Source organism: Rhinoraja longicauda, chromosome 35 (assembly GCF_053455715.1).
Source record: "Rhinoraja longicauda isolate Sanriku21f chromosome 35, sRhiLon1.1, whole genome shotgun sequence".
Taxonomy (NCBI): domain Eukaryota; kingdom Metazoa; phylum Chordata; class Chondrichthyes; order Rajiformes; family Arhynchobatidae; genus Rhinoraja; species Rhinoraja longicauda.
In genome coordinates, this window is record NC_135987.1 from 15,011,484 (window position 1) to 15,028,708 (window position 17,225).

A 17,225-nucleotide genomic window follows, 5' to 3' on the forward strand; every position below is an offset into this window, starting at 1 on the left:
GGGCCGAAGAGCCTGTTCCTGTACGTTCAATCATTTTAACATGGCTATTGACAAAAGGGAACGGGCCCTTTGTGTCCACCCTCTGTAGGTCTTGCAGATCCCATCATTTGTTGATGGAAGACATTGGAACCGTTGCTGAAGAATCCCACGTGTTAAATGTATAATCCTTGACTCCATTTGCAGGGGAGAATGATGGGATTGTGAGGACCTTTGACCTCTTCACAGCCTACAGTCCCGGGTATTTCCTGGTAGACATCATGGCGTCAGACCTGGCTGGACATAACGACACGTCAGTGATCGGCATTTACATCCTGAGGGATGACCAGCGAGTCAAGATTGTCATCAACGAAATCCCGGAGAGGGTGCGGGAGTTTGGCGAGCAATTCATCCATTTGCTTTCCAACATCACTGGCGCCATCGTCAACACAGATGATGTGCAGGTGATTGATTGATCTTATAGAGGTGCATAAAATCATGAGAGGAATAGAGCGGGTAGATGCACACAGTCTCTTGCCCAGAGTTGGGGAATCGAAGACCAGAGGGCATTAGTACGGGTGTCAGGGGTTACGGGGAGAAGGCAGGAGAATGCTTGAGAGGGAAAGATAGAACAGCCATGGTTGAATGGTGGAGTAGACTTGATGGGCTGAATTACTCCAGCTTTTTGTGTCTCTCCGCCTCAGAGGGCAGTGGAGGCCAATTCTCTGAATACATTCAAGAGAGAGCTAGATAGAGCTCTTAAGGATAGCGGAGTCAGGGGGTACGGGGAGAAAGCAGGAACGGGGTACTGATTGAGAATGATCAGCCATGATCACATTGAATGGCGGTGCTGGCTCGAAGGGCCGAATGGCCTACTCCTGCACCTATTGTCTATTGTCTATTGTCTTCGGTTCCTTCCTAGGTGATCCTTAGTGAGTTGGTATTGGCATTCCCTTAATTGTTGAATTATCAGAACTTACGGCAGGGGAGGGGATTTCACTCCATCAGGTTCAGGGTGGTCTCAAGGGTGAACATTGGAGAAGATGACTGGTCCTGTAAATCTCGTCAAGACTCAAATACAATCTAATCAACTGGGTTGCATGGGAGTTTCTGGCACAGATGGGGCAGGGTAGGGGGAGAGTTGGTCTTCTGGTTAAGCTGCATGTCAAGGGAGATGTTTGTCATAGTCATGGAGTGATACAGTGTGGAAACATGTCGGCCCAACTTGCCCACACTGGCCAACATGTCCCAACTACACTAGTTCCACCTGCCTGTGTTTGGTCCATATCCCTCCAAATATCTTATCCATGTACCTGTCTGGTTCTTAAACGTCCCTGCTTCAACGACCTCCTCTGGCAGCTTGCTACATACACCCACCACCCTTTGTGTGAAAAAGTTATTCCTATTAAATTTTTTACCCTTCACCTTGAACCTACTGTCTGTCCTCAGTTCCTCGAATCCCCCACTCTGGGCAAGAGATTCTGTGCATCTTCCCAATTTATTCCTCTCATGCAGCTGATGTGTAAATTTAGAAGGATGAGGGGGGATCTTATTGAAACATATAAGATAATTAGGGGATTGGACACATTAGAGGCAGGAAACATGTTCCCAATGTTGGGGGAGTCCAGAACAAGGGGCCACAGTTTAAGAATAAGGGGTAGGCCATTTAGAACGGAGATGAGGAAGAACTTTTTCAGTCAGAGAGTGGTGAAGGTGTGGAATTCTCTGCCTCAGAAGGCAGTGGAGGCCAGTTTGTTGGATGCTTTCAAGAGAGAGCTGGATAGAGCTCTTAAGGATAGCGGAGTGAGGGGGTATGGGGAGAAGGCAGGAACGGGGTACTGATTGAGAGTGATCAGCCATGATCCCATTGAATGGCGGTGCTGGCTCGAAGGGCTGAATGGCCTACTCCTGCACCTATTGTCTATTGTCTAAATCAGGTGTCAATTCTCCATCACTGACCACTTTGCGTTTGCATTTATAGTTTCATGTCGATCAAAAGGGCCGGGTGAATTTTGCCCAGACCGATGTGCTGATCCATGTGGTGCACAAGGAATCCAACCGGATCTTGGACGTGGAGCGGTGAGTCCACAGCTAGACGTCAGTCTTTACCACTGCTGCAAAGTGTCAAAACGTGTCCCAATCCCCTCTGGCACCGAGAGCTCCCAGCTTTTTCCAGGTGTGCCATGCAGAAAATTTCCGTCTTAACTGAGACTGGAAGGAATTTCCTTACGATGTAGCAAGCCTTTGGCCCATTGAGTCAATGCCAGCTCACTGATTTTCTCCGTGACCTGTTCTTCTCATATCCCCATCAATTCTGCCACCCACCTGCGCTGTACTAATTGTATATGTAGACTTCAGAGATACAGCATGGAAACAGGCTCCTTCAGCCCACCGAGTACTTATACAGCATTTTCTGTTTTGACTTTATATTTCCAGCGTCTGCATTCTTTGGTTTGCATTTACATAGCACCTTTAATGTAGTGAAAAACATCTAAGGTTTGGTACTACATCGAGGAACAAGGGTACAATGGTTACTGCACAGTGGTTTAGGCATTTCTGGAGACCTACATTCTGTGCAGCTCTGGAGAGATCCTTCTCAGCAGTTGGGGGATTTAATTCACCCAATTTAAGAGACTTTTGAATGGACACATTGCGTGGGGAATTGAGGGATATGGATGATGTGCAAATTACCAATGCTGCATCTCAAGGATTTGCACAAGGAAACTGAGAATGCTTATTCTGTTTCATTGTCCACTTTTACCAAGCTCACAGAACTCTTCCGTTGCAGAGTAATACAAATGATTGACGAAAATAAGGAACAACTAAGGAATCTGTTCCGGAATTACAATGTCCTCGATGTCCAGCCAGCTGTGACTGTCAGAGCAGCTCATGATATGACATCCTTGCAGGTAATGCTTCATTGGGAGGCTTAGTGTCAACCGAGATAATGCCTTTACTCTCATGCCTAACATTGTTTAGAAAACACGGTGGAAAAAATCTTTACGTTGCTTGAATATTTCGGATATTGAGGCGCAGTGGTAGGGTGCCTCCTTATAGTGCTTCTAGTGTCGAGACTGGGTTCAATCCCGACTACGGGTGCTGTCTGTATGGAGTTTGTATGTTATCGCCGTGACAGCGTGGGCTTTCTCTGAGATCTCCGGTTTCCTCCCACACTCCTAAGCCATACAGGTTTGTAGGTTAATTGGCTTGGTGTAAAATATAAACTGTCCCTAGTGTGTGTAAGATAGTGTTAATGTGCGGGGATTGCTGGTTGGCGCGGACTCGATGGGCCGAAGGGCCTGTTTCCGCGCTATATCTCTAAACTAGGCAAATAATTAGACAGACAATAGACAATAAAAACAATAGGTGCAGGAGGAGGCCATTCGGCACTTCGAGCCAGCAACGCCATTCAATGTGATCATGGCTGATCATTCTCAATCAGTACCCCGTTCCTGCCTTCTCCCCATACCCCCTGACTCCGCTATCCTTAAGAGCTCTATCTAGCTCTCTCTTGAATGCATTGAGAATTGTCCTGCACTGCCTTCTGAGGCAGAGAATTCCACAGATTCACAACTCTCTGACTGAAAAAGTTTTTCCTCATCTCAGTTCTAAATGGCCTACCCCTTATTCTTAAACTGTGGCCCTATGTCTGCTTTGTGACAGCAGACATAAAAGATCTCATACCCCTGTTTGGAGGAAGCTTTCTTCCCATTTATCCTACTCCCAGCTTGAGCTCATCAAATTCTCCATGCAGTTAGTGGGAATAGCTCTGCACAAACTGACAGTGACATCAGAAATAATTAATTGTCTGCAGAGAGCATTTTGATATCCTGGGTTTATGAATGGCACCACAGAGATGTAATTATTTATTTTGCAGACGATTATAATTATCTTTCTTTAAGTTATCAAAGGTAAGAGGCCCTAATTGCACAGCAGTGGGGAAGTCCCACTACAGTAGTGTGCAACTTTGATCACATCTGATCTGAAGAAGCAGTAACTATAATCTTCTTTGTCTATGGATCGTTTACTGTGTTGGTTCATGGGATGAGGGATCGCCCATTTTAAGACTGTGGTGAAGTGTGAGCCATTTCTGGTCCCCATACCTGAGGAAGGATGTGTGCTGGCTCTTGAGAGGGTCCAGAGGAGGTTTACAAAAATGATCCCAGGAATGAGTGGGTTAACATATGATTAGTGTTTGACCCGTACTTGCTGGAGTTTAGAAGGATGACCTCATTGAAACTGAATAGTGAAAGGCTTGGATAGAGTGGATGTGGAGAGGATGTTCCCACTAGTGGGAGAGTCTGAAACTAGAGGACATAGGCTCAAAATTAAAGGACGTTCCTTTCGGAAGGAGAGGAGGAATTTCTTCATTCAGAGGGTGGTGAATCTGGATTTTTTTGCCACAGGAAGATTGGAGGCCAAGTCAATTAATATTTTTAAGGCAGAGATAGATAGACTCTTGATTTGTCAGTGGTTATGGGGAGAAGGCAAGAGAACGGGGTTAGGAGGGAGAGATAGAATGGCGAAGCAGGCATGATGGGACAAATGGCCTAATTCTGCTCCTCTCACTTATGAGTGAGATATTTTTCTCTCAGAGTTGTGAATATTTGGAATTCTCAACTTCAGGGATGCAGAAAAGCATTGAGAGCATCCAAGACAAAGATTTGGATGATAAGATACATCAATTATCATGGAGATGACGCAGGAAACATTAGCTGGTCACAAATCCGATTAGCCATGACCAAGGGATTATATACTCTACCTCTGCTGGTATGTCTGATATTCTTAGGTTTTGAAGAAAATTTGGTTTACTTAAGCACGGATGAATTTAAGACCAAGTTAAAGGGAGAAAGGAACAGAAAGATAAGCTGAAACTGAAAGACGAAGCAGAGATCAGATAAGTAAAAGTGCCTTGTTTCGGTACTGTACATTTCTCTGACATTATGATGCGATTTACTTTGGTGCTATTTGGTGCAACAGTCTGTCTGTCCAACCATTTTATTACATATCAGATGAGATTCAATGGGAGGTACCGAGGAAGCAGCACATATTGTTCTTGCTTCCCAGAATCTTCTGCCCACCTTTGACAGCTGGAACGTTCCAGTAATTGGTGTTGTCACCATTCAGTGGAAAATATCACACCCGGTTAAAACTCACTTGAACAGTAAATGAAAATAGGTTAAAAACCTTAGCCTTACAGGATGAAAAAAAACTAAGGTGTACCTTATGAGTTGTTCGCTATTTTAATGCAGTTGTAGATAGGTCATAGGAATCATTTATCTACAATAAATCAAATGATTATTGTACGAATCCATTATTAAAATAACTGCATGATAAACTAATGCATTGGCTGGAATGTTTCGAAGTGCTATGTCATCTTTCTTCCCTTTCGCAGATGGCAATAATTATTCTCGCAGTGTTGCTGTTCCTAGCTACCATGCTGTTCATCTTCATGAATTGGTATTACAGAACAGTGTAAGTGCCTTGCTTCATATTTACATTGTACAAGATCTCAAAGGTAATAATGAACAAAAGGAACTGCAAAGGGCGGCACGGTGGCGCAGCGGTAGAGTTGCTGCCTTATAGCGAATGCAGCGCCGGAGACTCGGGTTCGATCCCGACTATGGGCGCCGTCTGTACGGAGTTTGTACGTTCTCCCCGTGACCTGCGTGGGTTTTCTTCCGAGATCTTCGGTTTCCTCCCACACTCCAAAGACGTGCAGGTATGTAGGTTAATTGGCTGGGTAAATGTAAAAATTGTCCCTAGTGTGTGTAGGATAGTGTTAATGTGCGGGGATCGCTGGGCGGCGCGGACTCGGTGGGCCGAAGGGCCTGTTTCCGCGCTGTATCACTAAATCTAAATCAAATGCTAGAATCTTGAGGGGAAAAATGCAAAGTCTGACATCAGTCTGAAGAAGGGTCTCGACCCGAAACGTCACCCATTCCTTCCCTCCTGAGATGCTGCCTGACCCGCTGAGTTACTCCAGCATTTTGTGATACCTTCGATCTGTAGTTATTTTCCTATGGAGACTTTAAATAGTGACTCTCCTCAGTTCCAGTCCGGCAGGGTATATATATATATAAAGAGGGGGAGAATTTGAAACCAGGGGTGTAGCTGCAAGAAGAGTGGATTTGAAATCAGTGTGATGAGGATTCATGGAGGCAAAGAGCACGGAAATAAACTCTTCAGCCCAACTTTCTTTCTACCCACGTACCTATCAAAATGTATTAAAAATGTTATTACAGTTCCTGTCTCAAATCACTTCCTCTCGAAGTTTGTTTCAAATAGGTACCACCCACTGTGTGAAAAAGTTGCCCCTTTTAAATCTTTCCCCTCTCACCTCAAACCAATTCCATCTATTTCTTGTGCAGGAAGGAACTGCAGATGCTGGTTTAAACAGAAGATAGACACAAAATGCTGGAGTAACTCAACGGGACAGATGCTGCCTGTCCCGCTGAGTTACTCCAGCATTTGGTGTTCATCTATTTCTTGATGCACAAAGTCAGTCTGGGAAAAAGACTGTGTGTTCACCATCTCTGTGTATCTCAATAGCTCTTCTTTACGTTCGGGGACAGTGTTTCCTTCGATCTCCCCAGTACATGTGTCCTCCCTTCAAAATACGATGCAGCTGGCTCCAAATAATGAAAGCATCTCTCTGTTCATTGTCAACAGGCACAAAAGAAAGTTGAAGGCCATTGTAGCAGGTTCCACTGGTAAGTAATGCACAGGGTAAGTAATCCAAAGCACTTGACATCAGCTTAGCCTATAGCCAATTCCTGAGTTGGAAGTATGAGAGTTGATGGGCCATGGTAGATTGAGCACGTAAATGTAATGATACAAGGAGTCCAATCAATGATTGACAAAGAACACTTCAATAATAATAATAATAATAATATTCATTTATTGTCATTGCAACGAGTACAACGAAATTAAAAAATAGCCAATCCTGACGGTGCGTAAAAACATATATGCAATAAATGCAAAAACAAATAAATACAATTATATTAAGTACAAAAGTTTTAACAGTGTTGCCTAGTGCAGAAGGTAGTGTTCAGTTCTCGTATGGCCCTGGGGTAAAAACTGTTCTTAAGTCTGTTTGTTCGGGATTTGATCGACCTGAAACGTCGACCAGAGGGCAGATGAACAAACAGACGGTGGCCGGGGTGGGATGGATCTTTTATTATTTTGCCTGCTCTACTGAGGCAGCGTAGGCTGAACAGGTGCTCCAGGGAGGGCAGTGAGCAGAAGAAACTATGTGTATTAGAGTACAATGACAAACAGTTAAATTATTAATAGATTAATTAAGCTGTAAATCTCTCAGCCTTCTGTTCGTCAGTTCTTCACTGATACGAGCCCCACGCCCTTCGGTCCATTGGAAACTCCAGCTTGCAATGGCTGGTCTGGAGAACTCAAGGGTCCTGTCACCATTGTGGATCCCTGTCTGTGGAGAAAAGTCCAGTGAGCTGACTCACTCGCACAGGCACTTACATATTGAATACGCTCACACTTCTTCTCTAATCTACAAGGAACAGTCAACTATGTTTTTTAAAACTAGTAACCTCCTTAGTGATGGCAACAGGGATTATTTGTTACATTCGGAGCTGAGTTAGAGTTAGAAATCTCCGAGTAGAAAAGTTTGACTTATCTTGCCAGCATCTGCCCTTGCCAGCATGATGTGAGGGCTCAAGATTTATCAGATCTTCCAAGTAAGTCCAATTATTTTTCTGAGCACCCAGTTTATTTTCTCAGTGAGCTTGCTTGCTCAATATAGAGGCTATTAGCAGACAAACCTTCAGCTGAAAAGTCTTTTTTAACCCTTACATTACAGTGAGCCACTTAAGTGGTATTCCAAAGAAGTGTAGCATGATTTTGTGTTGATTATTCATTCAAGGATCTGTCTGACCGTTTCCCTTGGTGAGATGCTCTATTTGAGCAGCAGGAGTTTACCAGGTAGGTTGGCCAATGTTGTTCCACCAGGATGATCTGACTATCCATACAGTGCTGTCTCTGGGACCTTGCTTTGTGCAAACCTGCATCACATTTTTATCAATGATTGCAAGTTGTCCACTTGTACTACCAGAGGACGGCACGGTGGCACAGCGAATCCAGAGACTGGGTTCAATCCTGACAACGGGTGCTGTCTGTACGGAGTTTGCACGTTCTCCCCATGACCTGCGTGGGTTTTCTCTGAGATCTTCGGTTTCCTCCCACACTCCAAAGACGTTCAGGTATGTAGGTTAATTGGCTTGGTAAATGTAAAAATTGTCACTAGAGGGCGTAGGATAGCGTTAATGTGCAGGGATCACTGGTCGGCGCGGACCCAGTGGGCCAAAGGGGCCTGTTTCCGCACTGTATCTGTAAATAAATAAGGAAGAATCAATTCAGATTATTTTTTATCTCTACATCTTTTGTAGGGTTTTAATGGCAAAGTTCAGTACGCATGTCCCTTAAATAAAACCTAGTTTCTACACTGTATGGCGAGGCATGTTTACCTCACAACCAGGCACGAAGCTAAACAACTGGCCTTCAGTGAGAAATACTATGAAAATGACGTTCCGATTTAAAGCCACTGGTTGTGTGGTAATTGTGGAAGTTAATTTAATATTCACTGAAATTACTTCACCTTTAAGGGTTAGAGCGAGCGGCAAAAACTCTTAAATTTGTTCACTGTATGCTTTATGGCCGCACAAGCCATAGATTGTCTGTTGATTTGCTTCTCTGCAGTTTGGGGCACTCTCAATTCACCACTTTAATACATTTAGAGCATTAAGATGGGAATCAGTTAGACAGCTCTTCATTAATTAGTTTGTTAACTCCTTTGTTCCATAACTTTCCCTGCCCTCTTCCCAATTACCAATATTTTTATCATTATTGTATGGCTTCTTCAGTCAACGGTTCACTTGTGTTTTGCCACTTAATCTGATAAGTGTCTCTACAGTTTCTCTATCCAAGTCATTTTCTGTTAGTCTCTCCATTGCCACTGCACCCAAGAACTTGAAGGTGTCAAATCAAGAATGTGGGACATACTCATTAATCTGCAGAGCAAACTTGCACTTTGAAAAACATTCTGAAACTTTACATGTGTTTCTGTTCAGGTAATCAAGGGTTTATGGACATATTGGACATGCCAAACACCAACAAGTATTCATTTGAAGGGTAAGTCCAGTGAGGGATCAACAAAGATTCCACACACTGTGTCAGTATTGAGCGATTAACATTGTTAATGCAGAGTTTATTTGAGAAACGAGTGTCTAAATTAATAACACTTGAAGAACATTTGTTTGTCCCTCCCCCCAGTTTATAAGATATTCAGTGGGCCATTTGTAGTTTTCCTACCTGACAATTGTCTTCTTCTGTTGACCATACCTAAAAAGATTACTGTTATCATCATGAGAACCCTAGGGGTTTGAAAGAAAACTTCTTCTGAAGTAACCCAAGTAATTCTGCTCACCTTAGCAAATTACAACATCCAAAAGCATTCTGTGCGACCCACTAAAATGTAACACCTGGCCAATTGAGTTGTGGGGTTACCAAAAGCTAAGTCAAAGCTTTGAAGTATGTAGAAAGGAGGGAAAGACATGTGGGGAGCTAAATCTTAAAACGTCCATCCATGTTTTGCATATTAATATTTCCTTCCCTATCTCTGTATGATTGTCTCGGTGTTTCAGCAGTTCTGTAACTGTGTGCATTAAAGAAGGCAGCAACAGAATTAGTGGGGTGATGGATAGCGAAAGGTGTGCCTGTGAGAGAGTGCAGTGAACTATATGAGAAGAAGGGTCTCAACACAAAACGTTACCCATTCCTTCTACCCTAGATGCTACCTGAGTTACTCCAGTATTTTGTGTCTAATCTTGAGTGTAAAATACTGTGGATGCTGGAAATCGCTCCAACATTGGCAGTTAATATTATCAGTTCTGGACCCCTTTCTCTTGACCTCTCTGGCTAGAGCCTCAGTGAGACCACACCTAAAGTAGCATTCATTTATGGTCAACTTATATAAGAGATCTGCCTCTTTTCCCCATCCAGCTATTATTGGGCAGTCCATATCCATGTTCTGTTAAAAGGTCTGAATCATTAACTCATTTTCTGTCCTCACAGTTGCTGCCCAACTTGTCTATTCTAAATAAATCCAGTTTGAATTCCTCGTGGTCACAGTATTTTGCATTTACAATTCATTGCTCTCTCTCTTCCACATTCCTGAATGGAAATTTGGTTGAACTTTGCAACCTCTTTCCACAAATATTTGATACTAGGCCAATTAAATTAATTCTAGTAGTGATGGATTCTCGACAGCCAAAATGATTAAGTGAGATAAAACAGAGTTAGCTCTCATCGGCTTGACTTGTTTTTTCTGTATGAGGATCCCTCACTGCTAAATGTCTCGTTGCAGGGCAAACCCCGTTTGGCTCGATCCTTTCTGCAGGAACCTGGAGCTGGCGGCTCAGGCTGATCACGAAGATGACCTACCGGAGAACCTCAGCGATATCACCGATCTGTGGAACAGCCCAGCCAGGACCCATGTATGTCTCTCTCTTCCACCATCCAGCAGCCCAGCCACGCTGCAGACTGACACCTTGTGCAGCACATTGACCAAAAACCAAAACAAACTTAGTGAAGCAAGTGCCTAGACACTTAAGTGTCGCCACTTTAGCTGACAGATCAGAATTTCACTTAAACATTTGATCCTTTGTTTTTTTAAAAGTCTACATTGTGGAAGGGATGACTAACAAACTCTATCCAGAAGGATTTAGCGGGGTGGTTGGAAAAAATAAGGTTTTAAATGGAACTTTGCCTTTTCCATAGCTCAAATAAGCTAATTCAAGGGAATAATAGCATCCCAAGAGCTTCTTACCTTGATGTGCTGGCAACATGGAGAGAACCAGGGTAAAAGAAGATATTTTCTTTTGGTGGAATCATGAGGATGTAGGCATCGACTGCATTCCAATATTATTCTCCATTCCTAATACGGAGAGCACTCAAGATCCAGGAGCCTGTAGTTTCTACCTTCAGTTTGAGACCTCCCTGTAGAAGACTCGAGTTACGTTTATTGTCATGTGCACAAGTGCAGTGTGGTGCTGGTACAAGAAAAGGCTTGCTTGCAGCAGCGACAGAGCTAAGATCGAAGTCAGAGCTGAGTTGGTGTTGGAAAGAAAACTGCAGATGCTGGTTTAAATCGAAGGTAGACTCAAAATGCTGGAGTAACTCAGCGGGTCAGGCAGCATCTCTGAAGAGAAGGAATGGGTGACGTTTCGGGTCTCGACCCGAAACGTCACCCATTCCTTCTCTCCAGAGATGCTGCCTGACCCGCTGAGTTACTGCAGCATTTTGTGTCTACCTGAGTTAATGTTGTGTGGGTTTGCACAGTGAATCCACAGAGAGACCAATAACTGAAGGGTATTGGAATAGCAGGAGTTCTGTACGGAATCCTGATGTTAAGTTCGATAAGTGCTTGCAAGATTAGTGATGTTGACAGTCAAAACACTGTGTGTCAGAACATTAAGTCTGGGCCAGCACAGTGCTAATGTTGCTACCTTACAGCGCCAGAGACTCGGATTCAATCATGACTACAGGTACTGTCTGTGTGGAGTTTGCACGTTCTCCCAATTACCATGTGGATTTTCTCTCACTTCAGTTTTGTTTATTGTCACGTGCACCAAGATACAGTGACAAGCTTTGGTTGCATGTTAACCCGCCAGCGGAAAGACAATACATGATGGCCATTTACAGTGTATAGATACATGATAAGGGAATAATGTTTAGTGCAAGGTAAAGCCTGATCAAAGATGGTTTGACCTCTGTAAATTGTACAAAGCGAGTCTTGAGTACACTGGTCTGTGTGGCCTCAGTGGGCCGTGAAGGGCCTGTCTCCACACTGTGTAACAGAACCAAACCTCATTGTTTTCTTTTACAGGGAACATTTGGACGTGAACCTCCCGCATCCAAGCCGGAGGATGATCGGTACTTGCGTGCAGCCATACAGGAGTACGACAGCATCGCAAAACTCGGGCAGATCATGCGAGAAGGCCCGATCAAGGTACAGCTTTCCCCCGTGCATTGTTATTGTAAGAATTCTAAAACGTTATAGCGTACTTAGGAACACAACTTGGAAAGCAGAAGGGCCAGCAGGCTGGAGATCGAATAAAAACCCATTTTGCTCTTTGAGAAAAAGTTTGGAAATGTAAGCAATAATTTGATTCCACAATGAGGAGAAAGTGTCCAGGGTCAGATCTGCCAGCAGTGAAAATATATTTTACTTTGAAGCAGTGTTCCAAGTAATGACCATGCAAAAGATGAACATGCAGAAACAGGTTCAATAAGTTTCAAAAGTGAATTGAATGACTTTTTAAAGGAACAAACTCTTACCTTCTATATATATATCTATTCAATTCTGATTATTTTGAAGCTATTTCAATGCTTTGATGTTTGTGGTATTTAAAAGAGTTCAGGAGATCTGAAAACATTGATCTGCAATGGAGGATACAGCAGTGAAATAATAACCAGTCTCCCACCTCTGTGTCTTACCTGCTGTGCATTACCTCAAGGGCTCCCTCTTGAAGGTGGTTCTGGATGACTACCTGCGGCTGAAGAAACTGTTTGCGGCCCGGCTGGCTTACAAATCTACCACCAGCGGGGATCAGTCGTCTGTGCTGGAGGTACACATGGTGTGGAACCAGCCACGTTTGCAGTGTGAAGTGTGGCTTGTCACTTTTGGCGGCTGGGAGTGAAAATCGAGTGTTGTGCATCTCTTCCTGTGTGATCTTTGATGAGTTTGAGAAGGGAACGGTGGGTGCACTGTGGAGAGGTGGAGGAGAGAATGTGGAACGGTGCACTGTGGAGAGGTGGAGGAGAGAATGTGGAACGGTGCACTGTGGAGAGGTGGAGGAGAGATGGGCTACTTCCTTCACCCCAGGGTGTATTGTGAACCTGCAGCTATCTCTGGTTCAATGTATAATTGTTATGTATAAAGACAAAACCGTCAAGTGGTGGAGCTACCTCAGACACGGGATCCATCCTGACCTTGGGTGTCGTCTGTATGACCGCGTGAGTTTACTCCGGGTAGTCCCGTCTCCTCCCACATCCCAAAGACATGCAGGTTTGCAGGTTATTGGCCTCTATAAATTGCCCCTCATGTGAACTTTACTATCTTTACTATATTTTAAAAAGAACATTTTACTGGAATCGGGTTCAATACAAACTTACCATAACCTCCTTCCTTTTCAAATTAAGAAGCAACCTTATTCCATGTTTTAAAAAGTCGCTCCATTTGTTGAGTAATGGAGCAACCCAAGCTTGCTCTAGGTTTTTAAGACTTTTTTGTCGAGTCAGCTATGAACCAGGGACGGTTTTCCTGCAAGTTCCCTCCTCGTTCTTTCCAAAATCAGAAAGCCTACCATGAGTGCACTAAGTAAACATGGATTTCCTGTGGATCAAGTTTAGTGTTGGAGTCAAAACCCTGCTTTGTTGCCTAGGTGGCACAATGTCTGAGGTCATCTGTTGCTGGCCCCGATTTATCCTTCTTTTTCTCACTTCCAGTTTCTTCCCCACTCTCCCTACTACAATCAGTCTGAAGAAGGACACAGAGCCGAAACATCACTTGTCCACTTTCTCCAGAGATAGACACAAAGTTCTAGAGTAACTCAGCGGATCAGGCAGCATCTCTGTAGAAAAAGGATGGGTGATGTTTCGGGTCGGGACTCTTCGTCAAACTGCTCCAGAGATGCTGCCTGACCCGCTGAATCACTGTGTCTATCTTTGGTACAGTTGTGTAGAAGTGGTTGGTTTCTCAGTCCCGCCCCTGTAAGCGTCCGTATTAGGCTCTAATGCCATTATCTCCTTACCTTCTTCCAGCTGATCCCCAGCGACATGGAGGACGATGACGAGAAGCCCCCCAGCCGAGGAACCCTGCGCTTCAAGCATCGCCACCCGGTGGAGCTGAAAGGGCCTGATGGGATCCACATGGTCCACGGCAGCACCGGCACCCTGCTGGCCTCCGACCTCAACAGTTTGCCGGAGGATGACCAGAAAGTCTTGGTCCGATCCCTGGAGACCCTGAACACAGAGAGTGGCAGCTACACAGACAGAAACACCAGGACTGAATCTGCAAAGTCCACCCCACTGCACAAGATGAAAGAAAGGGTGAGGGACATCCCTTTAGAAATCACAGAACTCTGACAACAGGGCCAACCTGTGATTCTCACCAATCTTTTAACACAAACGACAGACTGGGTTAAAGCCTAGCAGCAGTATTCAGCGGCTATCGCAGTCAGGGGAAGCTGTACAAAAAGATCCATTACCACAAACAATCTCCACTGCCGCTACCAGAAAGATATCGCCCCGATGCAAATTAAAGCCTGAAGACGTACAGAATCATCAAGATGATTCAGTCTGGTGGAGCCCCGTCATGTGTAACCAGATGCCATCAGCTTGAACTCAAAGTGGTGTATGTGAGTGTGTACCCGCGTGTGTGAAAACTTGTTCTCCCACCCCCATTTGTAGTTTTAATTTCAATGGCTCAACTTGGTCACTAAAGACACAAGGAGCAAAATCCAAGTTTAAAAGAGAAATAGTTGACTTTCTCAGCAAGCTCTGAGGGGGAGTTTTAAGTGTTTTGGGGAATGTGGGGGAGGAGGGGAAGATGTCCTCTAGAAATCTCACTTGCCAGTGTAAATCTGACAAGATCACAGACTACTAAGCAAGCTGTTCTAACATGCAGCGTACAAAAAAAAAAACTGGAAATAAAATAAAAGTGATCAAGAAACTGTTGTGTTCTAAAAGGCCGAGGCCCTTACTTACCTGGCCCGATTCCAGCGGTGCATCGGTACGGTTAATTCTTCTCTTCAAAGTGGCTGGAGTTGGATCAAACTCCAACTTTCTCAGAGCAACAAAATAAAGCACACTCACCTTAGCAGTGATGCCCCCATCTGAAATTGAATGAAAACAATTTGTTACTTCACAGCACTGGGGGTACTCAACAGTGCACAATCCCAATGGCCAATCCACACCTTAAATCCCACAGGCCACCTTTTCAACTCCACTCTTTTACCTAACCTTTTTGTAAACTACATAAATACAAATGCCTTCTTTCAGGCTGACAAAGAATACAGCAGGATCTATAGGACAAAAAACTGCAGATGCTAGTTTAAATCGAAGGTAGACACAAAATGCTGGAGTAACTCAGCAGGTCAGGCAGCATCTCAGGAGAGAAGGAATGGGTGCCGTTTCGGGTCGAGACTCTTCTTCAGACTGAAGTCAGAGGAGGGGGCGGGACAAAGATAGGATGTAGTCGGAGACAGGAAGACTAGTGGGAGCACTGGGAAGGGGGAGGGGATAGAGAGGGGAAGCAGGGACTACCTGAAGTTAGAGAAGTCAATGTTCATACCGCTGGGGTGTAAAATGCCTAAGTGAAATTTGAGGTGCTGTTCGTCCAATTTGCACTGGGCCTCACTCTGACAATGGAGGAGGCCCAGGACAGAAAGGTCAGATTGGGAATGGGAGGGGGAGTTGAAGTGCTGAGCCACCGGGAGATCAGATTGGTAGAGACGGACTGAGCAGGATCTATGGCAGACGGAGTTTAATCCGAGCAAGTTTAAAATTTGGATTTTGGAAGGGTGAATGTAAGTGGAAAAGTATAGAGTTAATGGCAGGACCATTAACAGCATTGATGTATTCCCAATACATTATAAACAGCAACACATCTAGGGCCATCTCCAGGGTCAATACTGCCTTTAACTAATCCACATCTACTGGTTACAATTGCATCGGTCCAGCCAATTCCAATACAAAAAATATAAACTTCCACTTATGCAAGATACTACCTATAAAGTAAACAATGATTTACCCAATAGGTGGCTTCTCTGAAAATTAAGATGGGTGACATCAAAGAGATTCCATTATTCTGAAAATCCTGTCAAAACGATATTCTCCGATACTGCAAGGCATGACATCCTTTTCCTGAATATGTGTGTATTTTGTTAAGAGCACGCTTCTAAAAAAAAGTTATTAAACAGTGATGAAAGTGTACATTGGACCACAGCTCTATCCCCTGCACACAGGATTGTCTGTTGAAATGCACAGGTGACAATTTACCATACAACATCTCTAGAACCTTCAAAGTGTCAGGACGCTAGGTGATATTGAACCACAGTAGATGTTAGACAGAGACACAATTTCTTGTCATAAAGAAATATTTTTTACGGTGTTTTAAGAGCTGAGTTATTCTTCAGAAGCACGTGGACTACAGAACAAATTTATTGAAACATGGAACAGTAGACCACAGGCCCTTTGGCCTACAATGTCAGTGCCAGACATGGTCCAGGTTAAACTCATCTGCCTGCATGTGATCTACATTCCTATCTAACAGTCTCTAAAATGCCACTGTCCTATCTGCCTTCATCACCACCCCTGGCAGCACACTCCAGGCACCCACCACTCTGCAAAAAAACATGTTCTGCACATTTCCTTTAAACTTTGCCCTTAAAGCTATGCACTGCAGAGTCATTTCCACTGTTCTGACTGCCTACCTTATCTATGCCTCTCAAAATTTAAAAACTTCTATCAGGTCTCCCCTCAGCCTGACGTTCCAGAGAAAATAATCCAAGTTTGTCCAAATGCTTCTGAAAGCTAATACCCTCCAGCACTACATAGATCTTAGATCCAGATTAAGAGAAACGTTTTACAAACTGCAGATGTTTGAAATGTGAATGAAAATCAGCAAATGCTGAAACATTTGCCACAGTTGCAGCCTGACCTGTTAAGGTTTTCCAGCGGCACCTGGATAATGGACACACCTCAAACCACACCCATGGCTTGTATTCAGATTTTAATATATCTGAACATAAAAGGCTCTAATAAACAGTTTCTCAAGAGCAATTAAACATAGCCAATAAACATCAGTCTTGTCACTGTTAAATATCCCACAAGTATATTAAAGATTCGACACAAATCCCATCTTACTTACACTGTGGTAATCTCCCTCATGGAGCATTTCAGATCTATTTCCATTGGAAGTTGTTCAACCAGTCCTCTTGCTGCACTGCTTGCTCTGGAGAATCAAATGATCATTTTTCAATGACATTGCCTCCGTGCTTGGAGCAGTATCTTGTGCCCCACCATGACAACCCACTCTGACTTATTTGGTGCAATCCAATCTAACCACTGTTCAAGAATGAAATAAACAATGCTGTTTACACTATAGATTCATGCCAATGAGTTTGAGCAGATTAAAACTGATGCATTGCTTCGCTGTGCAC

At 43.9% G+C, this 17,225-nt stretch overlaps 1 protein-coding gene across 1 annotated transcript in view; it reads left to right on the top strand.

Moving 5' to 3' along the window:
• Positions 1 to 15,979, top strand: part of cdh23 (cadherin-related 23) — a 694,191-nt gene extending 678,212 nt beyond the window's left edge. Inside the window, exons 59-67 of the mRNA XM_078428607.1 lie at positions 184 to 440; positions 1,958 to 2,055; positions 2,765 to 2,885; positions 5,372 to 5,451; positions 6,649 to 6,689; positions 9,072 to 9,132; positions 10,367 to 10,496; positions 11,888 to 12,010; positions 13,825 to 15,979. Coding sequence (XP_078284733.1) covers positions 184 to 440; positions 1,958 to 2,055; positions 2,765 to 2,885; positions 5,372 to 5,451; positions 6,649 to 6,689; positions 9,072 to 9,132; positions 10,367 to 10,496; positions 11,888 to 12,010; positions 13,825 to 14,148 — 1,235 coding nt within the window. The 3' untranslated portion in view covers positions 14,149 to 15,979. The remainder of the gene's footprint in view (positions 1 to 183; positions 441 to 1,957; positions 2,056 to 2,764; positions 2,886 to 5,371; positions 5,452 to 6,648; positions 6,690 to 9,071; positions 9,133 to 10,366; positions 10,497 to 11,887; positions 12,011 to 13,824) is intronic.
• The last annotated feature ends 1,246 nt before the right edge of the window (positions 15,980 to 17,225 follow it).